The sequence below is a fragment of the Cynara cardunculus genome (genome assembly GCF_001531365.2).
Source record: "Cynara cardunculus var. scolymus isolate 2C chromosome LG 1, CcrdV1, whole genome shotgun sequence".
Lineage (NCBI taxonomy): Eukaryota > Viridiplantae > Streptophyta > Magnoliopsida > Asterales > Asteraceae > Cynara > Cynara cardunculus.
In genome coordinates, this window is record NC_037528.1 from 11,618,045 (window position 1) to 11,636,974 (window position 18,930).

Here is an 18,930-nt window from a genome sequence, read left to right on the forward strand (position 1 = left end):
TTCTTCATTCGAGTTGTTAGAGCATAAAAGTTTGTATTTTGATTAGTGTATGTGTTGATTTCAGAGCTGGTGTGTTGTGGCGAGTCACCATCATGACAAAAAATAGTTGTAGCTGCAGAAAGGTCAAAATGTAACGCTTGGGTGTTAATCACTTTTTGTAATTCTTCAGTTTAATCATTCGAGTTGAAGCTTTAACTCAACATGGACAAGCTGATTATTTTATGTGTGTTAATGTTAGATATTTGACTAAATGCAAAAACGTTTGAAAAAAACTTCAATAATCACATAGAGACATGGGTTTTTGCATAATCGCATTAAGATTCAAATGCCGATCGAGTTGGTGTGTTACAGAGATATGCACATCTCTCCATACTGCTTGAGCTGAGATCTACTTAGTAAGGTTGACAAACCGAACGTTAGCATTTGTGGATACTTTATGATAAAACCATAATCGTAACCCATACGATGTAGCTTAAGAGGAGGAAGTCGTATGAGGGTTATCTTGTGACCTTTTTTGTCAATCATTTAAGTTACTATTACACTCTTGGGGAAAACGTACACCCGTACCCATTTTTTATTACTTGTTATTTGATTCTCTTAACAACCATTTTTTATGAAATATAACTTTACACTAAAAGTTCGTAAAAATCTCTTATTCTTAGTAAAATCAGTCTCATTGGATACAATTTTGGAACCTTACCATTATATTACTTGTAAACAAACTCAATAATTGACATATATATGTATCATAATTATACCATATTTTACGTATCTGTTATTCTTGTTATAAAAAAAACTACTCTATATTTTTTTCAATAACGAAATTCCCCTAACGAGTATTGGTATCACTTGAAGGAAACATGCCAATTAGTTTATATGGTATCATACATTTTCGGAAAACTTACATAAAAAAGAAATATTTTATTTTGTAAAATAAAATTTTAAAATCATTACCTTAGGAAACCAACTTAAAAAACCTTTTTCATTTAAGAGATTTTATGGTCAAATTCATTTTTTAAGGAACTATAAGAGTACTTGCACAATGTGGTGAGATGCATTTCGATTTTAATGTTTCGTTTTTTTTTGTCAGTCGATATTATAATACAATTTTATGTGGTTTTGAGAAAGTGATAATATTTTATTTTTTAATAAAATATAAAATATTGAAAAAAAGTTATTTATATTGGTACCAAACTAACTACTTAAAATTTCTCACTTTATTGTGTATTTCTTTAATTCATTTTTTTATTTTTGGTTTAATAATATAACTTTTTATATAGATAATAATTAAATATTTTGTTGAAACTCAATGATCGTCCTAGTTATATTTTAAATTTTTATATTTAAAACGAGATATTTATCCTCTATTTGATTATGTTTATTTACAGTTAGTTACACAAATTCAAATATTAAGCTTTAATAAATTGTATTTACGCACAATCTACTTGTAATCTTGAATTTTAAGTAATATGCATCAATACACAGTACTTCATGCATAAAAAATAGTTTTTAAAAGTTTTTGTTAAATGCTTTACAATATAGTATAGATATGAAAGAACAAAAGTCCGGTTCTATCTTAAATCATCCAAAATAAAAATGGTAGCTCTAAAATTTGTTCTTAAAAATATAAAATAAAATAAACCCAGATTCGAGTCATGCAATTTACATATGCGTTTATAGCCATCAAAAGGTTTACCTCAAGGCTATGGACGAAACCTACAGTCGTGGCACGACTTGCCATGGTTCAGTTTGGACGAAGCCTGGAATCACCCATTTTTTATTTTTTTTATTAACCTAGATATCCAATCCGCTATGCGATTAATCCCAGAGCAACCACCTGCTTCTCATGGAAATCACCCATTTTTTTAAAAAGTTGTTCTGTTTCGGTACAATCTGGCCTTTAGATATCCAGAAAAACATACACGTATACTTGCCTTTATGTAATAATCAGATATCCGGATGCACCGCATTTCATTACTATACAATCGACACGAATAGAGACAGGGAACCAACAAAACCCAACAACGATCCTAGCCCTGCTCTGGGGCGGGCCTCATTTGGTTTGTCCTTCTGTTTGTTGAGGAGTTACGGGCCTACAGCTAGAAAGCAATCTCGGTAAGCAGCCGTGCACCTGCACAGACTCCGCCCACCTCTCCCTCTTTGGCTTAAACCCCCCACCACCACCATCTACAGCCACCGCTCCATGTCTCCCGACCACCCCATTTTCATTGGCTGCTTCATCATTTTCCTCATCGACATCATGCTTCTCTCTTAGGCTTTCATTGAAAAGATCGGAAAGTCTCATTTTCTTCTTTGTTGGATTAGATGGGGTAATAGAAGGTTTCTGGTCATCAATGGTGGCGGCTCCTCCCTTGGTTCGCAGGATTCCGGCAGAGAAGCTATGGTGTACCGGAGTATTGCCTCTTGACGGTGTAAATTCTGCACATATGTCAATTCAGTTCAAACAACAATGAGAAAAATAAAGCAAACCAAACCAATCGAACACGGTAAGGGGCCATTTGGTTGGTTTTTCATAAAAAAAGTATATGGATAAAGCTGTATGTGTAGATTGCCTGTATAGATCAGGAAGATTTTTGTTTGAGAGAGCTTTTTCCTAGATGGAAGGAGCGTATTTTTTTTAATTGGGAGGGGCAAGTTTGGAGAAAAATTTGGTTTTCTGCATAAAGCTCTCCCCCATAAGCTTAATGAATAAGCCACTTTCTATATTATTAAGCTACTGCCAAAAAGTCATATATAGCTGACCGAATAAGTTGTGAATCCCATTAAACTCATTAAGCTGCTAACAGACAGACCCTAAATCTCACATGGAGTGGGGTCTAGAAAGGGCAGGATGTAGGCAAACATTATCTACATCTAAAGCAGTAGAGAGACTGTTTCCATAAAAGACTCGTAATGAGAGAAAAACGGGAGCTATATACGTGAAAACAAATCTTACCTCCATTAACACTCATGAAATCATCTTCACAATCCGACTCTAACCATGCTTGGGAATCGAAAAACGTCTCCTCTTTACTAGCTGCAACATGAAGTAGAGCACACATAACTAAAAGCTGAGCGAATAGTATTTCAAACAGTCAAGAATAATCTTTTCCTCACAGAAATGGATTTACAACACAATTCTTGACAAAATTCAAGTTGAACACAACAGACTTGGCTAATAGCTTTCAAACATCGGCTAAATTTGGACCATTTCGTCTCTATATATGTGGAACTCCTTTGTGCCTGTCTATCCTCCAATGGAGGGGGCGTGTTAGTCCCACACCAGCTAGATTCGGACCATTTTTTTGGTGTGTGTGTGTGGGGTTGTTACTGGGTGCTCAACAAGCTGCATATATCTTCTGAAGAACTCTAGATGAGCTCCATCTTTTCCCCTTTGCAGGATCAAGCAAAGAATATGACAACTTCTTTCCATAGGTGCTATTATGATATAAATTTCAGTTATAATAATTCAATAAAAAGTCAGAAACCCTAATAAAAGCTGCAGTAAGAATCAAGCAAAGAAGCCATGAAACAAACAAAGAACACAAAAGGACAAAATACATCCACCACTCAAAATCACAAATCACAGATGTTCACAAGGGATCACAGTGAAAATTAAACCAACAAAAAGAAAACCAAGTCAAATCAAAGCTATGTATAGAAATAAGCAAGAACACTCACAACTAAATCAAACTAGACCACGAATTAAACAAACAAAACCCTAAAAAATCATAATAAACACGTATTAATCTAGACTGTATGCATAAAATCCATACCAAAATCGCGAGAACTTTCGGTTGAATGAAGAGGAGGCCACTGAGGTTTAACAGCAACATTGCCATTGATGATCGGAGGTTTTTCTTTAGTAGGTGAAGGAGGGATGAAGGGATGATCGTCTGGTTTACGATTAAATCCAGATGATACATGTACCTTCATAGCAGAAGCTTTGCGATGTGTTGAAGCACAGGCACCCATTTCTTCTATAACTTCAACTGCAACGATTGTTCTAACCAACCATCACCTACTCAGCTCCTGATATTGTAATGGTGGAAAAATGGAGAAATTGAAGCAAAAAATGAGAAAATAATTGAGGGGGTCTGTTAAATCGACTGATTGGGAAGCTTTTGGTACTAATTGCCAGCTTTACCAAAGTCGATTTGGAAAAGTTTTTCCAATTTTGTCTGCTTTTGTTCACGCCTTTCACACCCCCAATAATCCCTCCCCTTTCAAATAAAAGATATTTATCCATTTTTTAATATCAAATTAAATCGAAAGAATCAATTTTTTCAACCAAATTCACTTTTTAACCACAATTAATCTACACATAGTGAATGGGTCACTAAGGAAGAAAGGGCTGTCGTCCGATGGGTACATGAAAGTGACGAAGCTGCTTTGTGTGGAAGTAGGATACTCGAAATTCGGGAGTCAAAAAAGTTTTATAAAACGTTCTTGGTGAAAAAAAATGTGAATGAAAGATCCCACTGAATTGAATTGAGTCTAGACATCTAAGAAATAGTGAGAATTCTTGATCTCTCTCAATATCTCTTTCAATTCTAAAATACAAAACTTAAATTTCTACTGATTTATTAGAACTAAAAGAATTCCATTTAAGCATCTCATTGCTTTAGTTGAAATATTTCATTTGAATCGGAATCTAGTCATTCACTATGACCCGCTAAGCATCTATGGTTGAATGGTTAAAGCACCAAATTCTTAATTTAAACAGAGTTTACACAAATATTGTACGCATTTGCATAAAAGTCCTCTTTCATATTTAAAAGAAAAACTTTACACAAATATGGATCCTTACGTGAATTTGCGTAAACATTCTTTATATTTTTAATCTGGGTTTATGTAAATGTCTTGTGTATTTGTGTAAACTCTGACTAAAATGAGATTTTGATTGAAAATTTGGGTGATACGTGAATTTGGGTGGAGAAATTGACTATTTCAGTCAATTTCCCTTAATATTTTGTACTATTTTGTTAAAAAGTTGACTACCGACAATCTCTATCGGTCTACGAAACCCATATCCAAATACACCAACGAAGAAGGCATTTGTCTGTACTTTTAAGTTTATTAATATTTTGTACTATTAATTAGTGTGTGTGTATATACCGGGTTCCGTAATGAATTCAAGTTTTTGTGGGAATAGTAGAAACCCCTGAGTGGCCCTTGATATTGAGAGTGTATCTGTGCGCTTGTGCACACCCTGTTTGAAATGAAAGAGGGCTCGATCGATCATTCTACCATTGCATCAACACTGCTTGGAACCATTTTGTTCGTATATGTTAAACATTTCATAGGCAATGTCTGTTAAATATGCTATCGTACGTTAAGGTACATTGATATTCAATGTCGCCCTTCTAGACGTACCATAAATCACAAATCATTTTGTCGTTCTCGTGTTTTTCATAAGTTGACTGCCTTTTCATTTGATTCTCTTTCTATATATGTAACATATATACATAAAAAATATAACTGTTGTAAAATATTTCATCTTATATGATAACTTGTACATCAAAAACGACAATATGTTGTTTTAAGTAAACCTGGAGTAAAACTTACTATATTTTTCGTTCAATGGATGTGCAAATTTAACCGTTTAGGAACAAGTATATCTGAGTTGCTTCCTGCCAAAATGCATGCTCATGGGCCCTAACTGACTAACAAAGGAACCGGCAAAACTTCCCGTATATGACGGGTTATTGTAGTCACGGCAAATCCTTCCTTATTTTAATATTGTATGAATTGTGTTTTTAAATTATTACTCGGTTACTTGTTTTAATTGTGATCGATATTTCACAATATATACTTATAAGGGAATGAAGATTAACAATTTTTTACTATAACAAGTAATTACATACTGTAGCTTTTATATAATAATAACACATAAAATGTTTTATCATGTATTTAATTATTAGACATTTTCTTATGTTACTATTGGTGCCATGGTTGGAAGGGGAAAAAATGGTGCCCTTGGTTGGACACCAAAGTAGTGCTACATGATTTCAAATTAAAGAAGGATCAGTTATCTATACTACATTATAAAACATTTGATAAAAAATATTAAAAATCATTTTTTATATATAAAGTATTGTTTATTGATGTACGTTACTTAAAATTCAAGATTTCAATTAAATTGTGCGCAAGTACATTTTATTAAAGCTTCATGTTTGAATCTGTATAACTAACAGTGGATAAACATGATCAAATAAGGATAAACATATCGTTTTAAATATAAAAAATGTTGATATATAATTAGGATAATCATTGAGTTATCACATAATACTTAATTATTGTTTTTATAAAAACTTGTATTATTAAACAAAAAATAAATTACGTCGTTATTAAATCTAAATTAAATTATGATAAAAAAATTGAATTAAAAAAAGTTATAAAAACAAGAACTTTTAAATGGTTAATTTGATATTAATATCTATATATATTTTTCAAAATTTTAAGATTAAAGCCACATTAAATCGTTTTATAACATCGACAAAAACAAATAATAAACAAAACGAGATGTATCTCGTTACGTTGTGCGAGTACCCATTTAGTAATAATTTATGCTATATTATAAAACATTTGACGGAAAACTCTTAAAAACCAATATTTCTGCATGAAATATTGTTTATTGATGTATATTACTTCAAATTCAGGATTACAAATAAATTGTGCTTAAGTACAACTTATTAAAACTTCATATTTAAATTCGTGTAACTAACTGCACGTAAACATAGTCAAATACAAGATAAACTTTTCATTTTAAATATTAAAAATTTAAAATATAATTAAGATAATCATTGAGTTATAACAAAATATTTAATTATTATTCTTTTAAAAAATAATATTATTAATCAAAAAAATAAATTACTTTGTCATTAAATCTAAATTAGATTATAATAAAAAAATTAAATTAAAATAATCACACAAAAACAATAACTTTTAAATAGTTAATTGGATGCTGATATCGATATATTTATTTTCAAAATTTTATGATATCTTTAAATTTATATTTTATTTATTTCTTAAAACCACAAAAATCATATTATAGCATCTACTGAGACAAAATAAAACGAAACATTAAAATCGACATAAATCTCGTTACATTACACGAGTACCCTTCTAATAAAAATACAAGTAGCAATTATGATATCCTAAGTGTTGTTTTATTTGTAGTAATATTAAAATAAGTAAAAAGATTAATAGCACTTAATATTTATATCATTTTAAAGGCATTGGAAATATATTTTTATTAAAATGTACAAAATATGTATTTTTTTTATTTACTGATGTAATTTTGATGTATTAATATGATAAAAGTATATAGTAAAAATTATAAAGTAAAAGCAAAAATGAAAACATTTACAAAATGTCATTTGTATCTGTATTATATATAGTAGTTTTTTAGTTTCTGTAAATAAAATAAATCATTTATATTAGAAGCAGAAAACTTGAACAAGCAGAGACATAAAAACGTCGGAGAATAGTTGTTTCATGACTCCCTAGCAATATGATTGGCAATTGTGTTTGCAAATCGTAACAAAAAGAATCGAAGTATAGCTGGTTTGATTAAGGAGTTCGTTGTAGTATTGGATTACAAAACCAAGCACCGAGCTTGGTTTCGTACTGCTTTGAAGAGCTTGAACCATGACCACACAATCTACTTCCACCACTACTTGTCGCCGACTTTTAGGAGAGTTTGGTTCGCAGGATTCCAATGGAATTCAATGAAAATGGATGATTAATTTCGTTGACCAAATTCCATTTAGACGTTTGGTTTGCCTATAGAATGGAATTGAATTCCACATATTCCACCATTCATGAATTTGGTCATTCAGTCACAATTAAGAAGGAATTCAATTTCATTCTATCCCATTTTCTCATAAAGATAAAATTATCCTCATCTACCCTACTTAAATTTGAACCACCGTCGACATCATCGATCTGAACCACCGCCGACCACCACTGGATACCGCCGATATAAACCATCGCTTACCACCGTAATTTGAACCACTGACAACTACCACCGATCTGAACCACAGTAGTTGAATTTCAGTTTCAAAATTTTTAAAAAAGAGTTTTGATCATTTATCAATATTTCATTCCAATTCCAGAGCCACATTATGTGAACCAAACAGACAAATTTCATTCCAATATTTTGTCAAACAAATGGTCAAACTTGATAACATTCCATTCAAATCCATTCAAAATCAAATTCCTTTGACATATTCCATTTAAAACACATTAGATTCTTTTATATTTCAATTTTTTTTTATACAAGATCACGTTATCTGATAATATATATTCATGTAACGATGGACATGAATAAAACATGGAAATCTAAGATAGAAGATTTTCGTCATTAAAAAAATTGTAGTATTTAGTTGTCATGTCGTTAAGCGTTTGGTACGCAGACAAGACATGACATGACAGAACAGTACATGACAAAGCAGGACATGACAGCTGTTCAGCGTTTGGTAAGACATGACAGAACAAGTTAAAATGACCAATTTACCCTTAGTGAGCTGTTTAGTGTTTTTTCACTAAATAATCAATATAAATGTTAACAGATACGGTGTGCAAAGTATAACTTACATCAAACCACTACTACTTGCAAAAATACATTTGCAAAAATATATTTGCAAAAATAAATGATTTCATAATCAACTAATGACATATGAAAAAAGTAAATATAATATAAGCATCAAGAATCCATTATCGAAGCAAATCTATATGCATTCCATACTAAGAAGAAAAAACTACTACCAACAAGCGCACAATCAATTAAAATAGATTAAATATCAAATAGTAAATAAAATATAAGCATCAAGAAAACAATTTGACTAATGATCACATATCGTATCATCACATTCACAAAACTTGGATTCCAGAAAACAAAAAAATTCACCTATCACCTGTACAATCACTCATGTAAGATCAAAATCGAATATTTACTACTCTGATCAAGAGAAAACATACAAAACTCATCGAATACAACAAATTGCATGCGTGAACCTTACGCAATACATTTGACGGTGATAAAATTAAGAAAACAATTTATGTAATTTATTGAATTATAATAGAATAATTATTTTTTATAACAAAATATATCATTTGAAGTTTCGTCAAAACAATTAAAATGACACCATATAAAAAGTTTACGTGGTTTTTTATTTTTATTTTTATCTATTTTCTACATTATTTTTTATTATTAATATATAATAAATTACATAAATTAATAAAAATATAAAAAAACGTATAAAAATAATATTTTGAGGACGGTAAAATGAAAGTTTAAGAAACATAAAATATAATAAATAAAATTTAAAGAATGAATAAAATGTAAAAGATAGACCTACTTAATGTTTTATAAGAGAATTAAGTTTTATTTTGAGGTTATATTGGTAAAATATAAGTCGGTTCCACCTTGTTCCACCATGTTCCATGGGGTAGAGATGGAACAGGTTTGTTCCACTTTGTTCATGTCTGTTCTACATAAAATTCATGACAAACATGAGACAGAGATCCATATCCTATTCTGAAAATGTTCAAATTTAAGGTGTTGGACGGTAATAATGTTTGACATTTGAGTCTTATGTGGCCGGCCTGGGTCCAGAACCTACGTATGCACGTGTTTAACATTATGCTCGTATCATATTTATTTCATTATTTACCAGCCTTGATTAAACTAATATTGACCCATATTTTTATTTAATTTTGAACAATTTAAAGTCATTATCAAAATGAAACACATGTTTGTTATCCATCAACATTAAACGTACAACAATTTATTTTTAATTGAAATTTGTAAGTATCAATTTGACCAGTTATATATATAAGTGGAGGTTATAGATTCTCATTTTATTAAAAAAACTCGATTTAACCTGTCATTTCCGTTACATCAAAGGTCATCCGCGTGTCTATGATGTTTTCATATTTTTATAAATATATATTTTTTTATTCACGCATGCACATACACACATATACATATATATATATATATATATATATATATATATATACACACACACTAGAAAGGTACTCATGCAATGCAGCAATATACATCTTGATTTTTAATATTTCATTTTAATATTTATCTCAGTCGATGTTATAGTATGATCTTATGTGATTTTGAAAAAAATTATGATGTTTTATTTTTGAATAAGATATAAATTTGAAGATATTATAAGAAGATTGACAGAAATATATTGATATTAATATCAAATTAACTATTTAAAATTCATATTTTTTGTGTAAGTTTTTAATTCAATTTTTTATTATAATTTAATTTATTTGCAATAACGAAGTAATTTATATTTGGTTTAATAGTATAATTTTCCTATAAAGATAATAATTGATTATTTTGTTAGAACTCGATAATTATCCTAATTATATTTTAGATTTTTATATTTTAAAATGAAATGCTTATCATCTATTTGATTATTTCTACCCGCAATTAGTTACATGAATTCAAACATGGAGTTTTAATAAGTTGTACTTATGCATAATTTACTTGTACTCTTGAATTTTAAGTAATATGCATCAATATACAATATTTCATACATAAAAAATGGTTTTTAAAAGTTTTTGTCAAATGATTTATAATATAATAATAATATATATATATATATATATATATTTAGATAGAGAGAGAGAGAGATGCAACTTCATTTACAAACTCAACCATTAGTATAAATCGTGCAAACAATTTTCAATTGTCCATCTATTCTAAAGTTGCGTTCTCGAAACGCATTTTATGATGGAAATCGAATGAAAGGTGTAGAAAGTGAAAAAAAAATACTTGTGTTCTCAAAACTTTTTATGAGAGAAAGGAAAGAAAATGAGAAGGAAAATAATGATTAATTTCCTTTAAAAAAATTCCTCCCAAATGTAGGCATGGGAATTGGCCACGACTCGTCGAGGAACCCGGTTCACCTGCCCCAGTCGGGGACGGGGATTCCCTGTTAAACCGGGTCTTGTGGTCGGAGACGGGAATCCTGTTTGGCTCAAATTGCGAAAGGGTATCGCACTCCCCACCCCGCCCATACCCGTATATATTAATTAATAAGTTATATTATTTATTATTTATTTCTATTAAATCGGTAAAAATGGTAATTTCTACTTCAGTATATTTTGGATATTATTAGATGTGGTTTTGGATATTAATCAACATGTTTTGGTATATGTGACGTTAATTTTTTTAGATTAAATCTAATTTCTTTTGGTTTTCGATTTATTGATTATTTTATGATTATATATATTTTTTGTATTATAATATTCCTTTTGATTTTAGGTTTATTGAAAAAATGTGAGATGTAAACATGTGTGACGTCTCACACATTTGATTTAAAAAACTTATACAAACGAAAAACATTCCCCGTTTCTTTGTTGGGGATCCATTCCCCATTGGAGACGGGGATGAGCATGTGATCAAATTTCCTGATGGGGATGATAATTTGGCGTCTCTGCTCCATCCCCGTCCCATTACCATGCCTACCTAAATGTGGGAGCAAAATGAAGGAAATAAACTAAAATCATTTAAAAAAACTATTAAAATTACAAAACTACACGTTATTTCATTCAAAGTGATATTATTTTTTAAATGACATATTAATAAAAATGACACATTTTCTTTTCTTTCCTGTTTAAGATTATGAAAAATACCAGTCTCGTACCCATACTTCCTTTGGCTTCCGGTCCCCTCGTTCATGAAGGGGCGCAATTAGCTACCTATAATATAAAGATCTTTCACTACACACTTTAGATTTAGCCGTAACCGTGTATATGTGTGTTTGTATATATATATATATAGTAGCGATCAAATGAAAACCACCCTAATTTGTACAAACCGTACAAATCATCTTCATACATCGATTTCATTGTTTAATCTTATGAAAATTTTTCATTAAATTGTTTAATCTTGTGAAATTTTTTCATATAATATTTTTTTTATGAATTTGTTTCATATATGGTTATGAAATTGTTTCATATAATATTTAATGAAATTTTAATGAAACTGTTTCATGTATTTCTCTAAAATTAAAAATAATGAAGATGATAATATTCATGATTAACACCATCCACAATAAAAATGGTTAATCAAACTCTCATAATTACAAAAAAAATGAACAAAATGAAAAATTATGATTGGTTGAATGTGATTTACACGATTTGTACAAATTGGGTGGTTTTTATTTGAACGTTCCTCTCTTTCTTTCTTTTTTTTTTCTCTCTCTCTCTCTATATATATATATCTTCAATGCAGTCTCTCTTGATCTGATGCTATCTCGTACCTTCAGTTTGTTATGATTCCGATAAAAGATACTATTTTTTCCCTTTCCTTCTTTTTCTTCCTTTTCGAGAACACAAATAAGAAAAAAAAAATCGTCTCCTTTTTTCCCTCCTTTTTCCTTTCTCTCAAAATTCGAAAACACAACGTATGGAAATGTTAGGACTAAAATTCAGTATTAAATTATATTCGCCTTGAAAGTTAATTTTGTTTATAATTGTATAAAGTCATCGTGTTTGACTTTTCTTATAGAAGTTTGACTTTGACCATTTGTGTAATGTTTGACCCTATAAATAGGGTAAGGTCTTGTAATTGTGTAATGAGCTTCATTGTAAGATTCAATTTACGTAAAGAAGATTTGACCAAGTCTTGAGCTTTAAATTTTCCTCTCAACTTCTTTCTAGGGTTCTTAACAAAAAATCATATTCTGCCATTATTATTCTTTGAAGCTTTCTTGAAGATTGATCAAAGTGACCTCACATGAATATCTTGGTTGTTTTCTAACATAAAACGTTGATTATAATAAATGAATTCCGGTGACGTTTTCATAAATATCAAAATTATAATTTCTATAAATATCTCAATTAATTAACTTATATGATTTATACTGTGTTCAGGCCCGTTCCTGACATTATTTAGGCCCTGGGCGAACATAAAAACAGGGGCCCCACTGCAAGTAACAAGACTTTTAGCAACGACTTTTGTTGTCGCTAAAAGTCCGTTTATCATTGAAAATAGTATATAACAAAAACATGTTGTCGCTATAACTTGTGACACATGTCATCGCTAAAAGGCGCATCGTCAAAGCTCACTTTTCTTGTAGTGACCTTCGGTAAATACAAAAAAAAATTCAATAGATGTTTTTCATTAGTATAAAATTGAGTACAAGAAATGTCAATAATTTACTGAGTAAAGAAATCTTATTTATCTTTATTATAGATATATAAAAGTGTACTTAAATTTACGTACTTCTTATTAGGTAATTTTAAACTAAGAGTATATAAACTATGGTTGATAAATTTTTAWAAAAAGTAAGAATTTTTTACTTTATAACAAGAAATATGTGTTATTTTGATACAAAAAGAGAATTTGTGTTAATGAAATAATCGTGAGGTCAATGAGAGATTAATAATAAAGAAGATTATCAAGGTAATATCGACAAGTAGACAAATGAAAATCAATAAGAATATGAAAGAAAAGATGATCCATTGAGATCTAGTAAAAATACATAATGAATTAAACATGTAATATGCAAGCTCAATAAATGATTGTTTGAGCACTTAAATAGAATCTTGTGGTGTGGTGRAATCMCAATGAAARATACATAAGTCAAACAATTGATGAAAATATTTAAATTCTATTTTTCTTCTTTTTTTGCTCAACTAAAATAAGATGTTAATATTAAAAGTTTATGGAACATGACATATATAAAAGACATTACTAAATACGTCTAGTAGAAAAAATTTATTGATTAATCACAAAACTATGTAACACGTCATAAATCATAATAATAATAGATTAATTGTCAAAAAAAAGTAAAATATTTTATGTAGAAACAAAAATAGATAACAATAGTTAACAAAAACAATTAGAACAACATAACCAAACAACAATAGTCAGTAAAAATAGAAATTGATAAAACTATCTAACAAAAATATATAGCAATAACAAGCACATGATCTTAACGTTGAATTATTGAAGCACGAAAATAGTCAAGCATATAGAGATAGCAATAGCCAACATCATTGGACCTTGTTGGAGATAAAAAAAAATTAGAGGGGCAATAAACAATAGCATATAATGAATGACCAATTTATTTTTTTTATTTTCTTCTCCAATGTAATTAGTTGATATATTTTTGGGCTCTTGTTGTCTACTAAATTATTTCTCTCTTATTATATGTTACAACTTTTTGGTTTCTTTAATTTATTAAATTCTTTTAGACTACTATATATTTTAAGAGGAAAATTTAGGACCCTGATATTTTTGGGTCCTGGGCGTACGCCCGTGCCGCCCTCCCCCAGGGACGACCCTGACTGTGTTTATAATAAAATAACCTCCATATATTTTGAATGAATTATATATTTCTATCGTACTATAACGGTTGCAGTTATTTAAAGTGGTAATCGTGTCAAAATAATATATTCTTTGTAATTTAGAATATTTTATTTATTTAAAAACCACAATCATCAAAATATGTTGGCGCATTTTACTGTGGTCCATAATTTTTTAATTATATTTATTAAAATACATTAAATTATGTATCAACTCCAATTTCTTGAGGCAATGAAGTCATAGATAATTTTATTATCAAAGATAACCATCATTTTTTATATAAGATGTAAAGTTTTAAAAATTTAAGTACTTGAGTTACCGGTTAAAGTATATCAAACGGTTACCATGCTGATGTGGTATCCGGGTAATAATCAACAAATAATATTGAGTTGGATACCACATCAATATGGTAATCGGTTAATGCTTCAACCAGTTACTTGAATACTTAAATGTTTAAAAGTTTACATCTTAGGTACCAAAATGAAAGTTTTGAAAGTACGTTATCTAAAATAGGAATCAAGTTAAAATACGTTACTTTTTCATGCAATTTGCCTTTCAGGAAAATGTTCAATTGAAGATCTAAGTTCTGTTGTGAACCACAGATAAAGGAGAGCGTGTCACGTGTTCCAGACATTCACGGGTTATTTATTTATGATGAATGATGTAAACATTTATCACAAAGTCATATTCACTATTCATGATAAATGTAGATAACCAGAGACACGTGTCGCCGGTTCACAACACAAATTTGGTTACAATTGAACGTTATACTATGCACATATATACCATGTTTTAAATGACAAGCTCGGTCCGAAAGACATGTACATACCATTTTTTTCACTGGCGTTTTTCGTCTAAAAAGACACGTACTTTGATTCAACTGTCGTTCTAGTAAATATATTTTCATGAAGACACTTTGAGATATATATTTTTAAATAAAGTTTTTTAAATTATAAATTTATAATATTATTTTTCTAAAAATAATAATCAAATTAAAGTACATTTCTTATATCTAAGGGGCCGTTTATCAAATGCTTACTTCGGTTAACGTTTGTCAAATAATATTACCTTACCGGATAAATATGGTAAGTAACAAGAATCTTACCTGGTAAGAGCAAAGACAAGTACCGAATGTCTTATCCGGTAAGTGAGAGCGATAACTATTATCACGTTTAGTGCTTACCGGGTAAATTGTTGCATTTGATACCAGTTTGGTGGATTAATATCTTACCGGTAAGTAGGAACGGACCTAATTTTTTTTTTTTTCAAACGATGACACCATTTGACTAGAAACTAACATGATTCGAACTTGGGTCTGGGGTGGAATAAAAGTCTTGCAAACCAACTCTACCAAATAAAACTTGTTCGTATTGTAGTTTCAAAATACATACAGTGACACACAACAAATTAATACAGTTGCACCTTTCACGAACTTAATTATTTTTTTATACCCTTTAACGGAGGAATAATATGCAACGTAACCACTATACTAAGTTCGTCTCTGCTGGTAAATAAGTGATAATATCGAATTTTATCGATAAGCACTCACTTAGATGAACGTTTGATAAACGACCCCTAAATTTTATCGGAATTTCATCAATCTTTTATCTTACATATCTGATCTATTTTTCCCGATCAATCCACTCAAAACCCACCTATGACCTACCTACCAAAGAAAAATCTGAAGATCCAAAAACGTGACCAGTAGCAGGGGGCGATGGGGTTAGGTGTTGACTTTGACTATTTTTTTTGTTACTTTTTTTATAATATCTGGCATTTAATTATAATATAATATAATATAAATTTTAAATTTTATTTTTAAAATATTTATTTATATGTTTTTAGATCAAGTCCAATGTTTTATAACTCGAGCCTTATTACTAGAGATCATCAAAATGGGTCCGGTCTGTCTCGTGACCGGTTAAACCGGATTGATTACATTTTTTATGAAAATTCAAAGCCGGGTCTAGTTCGAGACCAGGACCGAGGCTGATATATATAGGGATGTACATAGGTTAGATTGGGTGGTTTACAATATTTTTACAACTTAGCTTAATTATAACGGTTTGAAAAAATCTCAATCTAACGCAATACATTTTAAAGTATAACTCAACCCAACCCAACCCAACTCTTGCTAGTTGAGCTAGGTTGGCATATTAATAGTTACATAAATTTAACAAATGAAGTATTTTATAAAACTCAAGTTTATATGACCAAACTATAAAGTGTCTTATTTAAAATGGTTACAATAGGTTTATAAGATGCTTCTAGGTGTCTCAACAATTTTTTTTAAATAAAGTATCGTATTAGTTATTTTATAGAATAATTTTGAGAAGTGTCTTGTAAACTTATTCAAATTTATAGGACATTTATGTTCATATGACATTATTTTCAAATAGTATCGTATAAAATAACTAATACGATATTTTATTTTAAAAACATCCTAAAAGTTTGTTAAGACACCTTAAAGTGTCCTATAAACATAAAGTAACACTTTTACGTACGACACTTTTTAGTTTCGTCCTAAAAAGTATCATCTTAGGTAGCTTAGACATTTTAGCCGTCCTATAAACTTAATGTTGTTGTAGTGAACATAATTCATATTATCTGACGTATCCATTTGTTGTTGTTGCAAAAATGAATCCAATAGTTTTCTCATATTAGATTTTTTGTCATCATTATTTAATGATAAACCTCTTTTGGTAACCTATACATTTAACTAAATAAATACAAACATTATATAAAATTTTACACATTATTAATATATATAATACAACATATGAAAAATCTTGTTTGAAGATTTTTATGTATAATATCTTTTTTTTTTATCATTTAAATACATTTTGAATATTTTTAATTTTTTTTTACGCAAAATGTTATAGATGTTTTCATAATTACAGTTTTTGAAATTTAGTAGTGGAATACTTCAAAAAAACTTCAAAAACAACTTGAAAATCTTATAAAACATTTTTTGGTACAAAAATATGAAAATCTTATAAAAATCTTGAAAAACTTGATATATAAAAGTATATATATATATATATATATAATATTTATATATGACAAAAATTAAACACAGTTTGGTAATTCACTCTTTTTGGTGAATTTTAAAGAAATCTGATTACTATTGTGTTAATAACTCTTTAATATATTAATTACATCAATTTAAAATCAAAAATTACATTTTTTTTTTGTTTTTACAAAGGAAATGATCGAATTATAAATAATTTTATGATACGTTGTTCTCGACATATGATTAATAGAAATAAAAGCAATCATCTAAAATCCACCACAAATTATGTTATTGTTAAAGTAGGTCACATGGTTTGTTTATTTGGCACGATATAATAATTGCAAAAAATGTCTGTTATTTCGTCTTCTTCTTCGTAACCTTTATTTCAGTTCATCATATCGACACCTTAATATCTTTAATACACGAGTTTATGCAAAACAAAACATTCATATGAACGGGCAAGGTTTCATTCTTTTGGAGAGGCGCAAATGACTAATATATCAAGATATGTTCGTTTTTGTCATCAAACATGGATACTGATCAAGCGGTAGACACCGTATCAAATTGTGAGTTTAACTTGTACAATTTCTTAACGAACCGAATGAACATATATCTGGTTTTGCCAAAAAAAAAAATGATTTGAATGACACGTGCTTGTACTGTGTTCGAAGGTGACAAAAGATGATAAACTGAACAAGATATGTGATTTCTTGTATTTCTTACAAGTTAATACACACATTGCGATTAAAAGGTCTTTGGCCTAGTGATATATGAGTTATTGGATTCCTAGGAGGTCAATGATTCAAACCTCACCAAATGTGAGGAGGGTGTATGAGTTTATTTGTTCTATTTGTTGTATTTAACTATTATATACTTCAAATATATATATATATATATATACACACACACATTGCATTTAATATATACATATATATATATATATATATACACACACACACACACATTGCATTTAGAGGGAGGTTTCGTATGAAAACGATTGAGATTGTTGGTAATCAACTTTTTGTCTAAAATATAAACATGGTTTTTGAAGTAATAAAAATAGTGTTTTTATTTTAGCGTAAGTGTTTGTTCATAGGTTCATAGCCTATAAATAGGGCTGGGCTCGTTTGATTGGGCTTGGTTGATGAATGGTACAAGCCCATTTGTTCATATTATCGGTATGGGCTTGCTTAGCCCCATTTGTTAAGACTCTTAGTATGGGCTTACTTAGGCTCATTTGTTCAGACCTTTGATATGGGCTTTCTTAGTGGCCCAAATAATTAGTTATTTTCGAATTGGGTTAAATGCATGAAATAACAACCTAATTTTATAAATGTTATTATTATTGTATTCTATTTTTGTTTTTCTTTATTTACAACAATGTATTTTTTAAATTATTTTTTATTAAGACATCGTATTTTAAAAAATCTACCGATAATAACAATGACTAACCTGTTACCTTTAAAACCGGTTAAACCCATTGACTTTTTTTTTGCTTACGTGACTTTAATGAGATGATGTAGATGACACATCATTTGGATGACTTAACTAAAATAAAAATAAAAAC

General features: G+C 29.4%; 1 protein-coding gene across 1 annotated transcript; it reads right to left on the bottom strand.

The window, feature by feature from the left end:
- Positions 1-1,844: 1,844 nt before the first annotated feature.
- LOC112509393 (uncharacterized protein At3g27210-like) lies at positions 1,845-4,115 on the bottom strand. Its single transcript, XM_025114335.1, has 3 exons — positions 3,777-4,115; positions 2,957-3,037; positions 1,845-2,439 (listed from the first exon to the last, which is right to left on the bottom strand). Exons 1-3 carry the CDS (start codon positions 3,973-3,975, stop codon positions 2,054-2,056), a joined length of 666 nt encoding a protein of 221 aa, XP_024970103.1. The 5' UTR covers positions 3,976-4,115; the 3' UTR covers positions 1,845-2,053.
- Between the last annotated feature and the right edge of the window lie 14,815 nt (positions 4,116-18,930).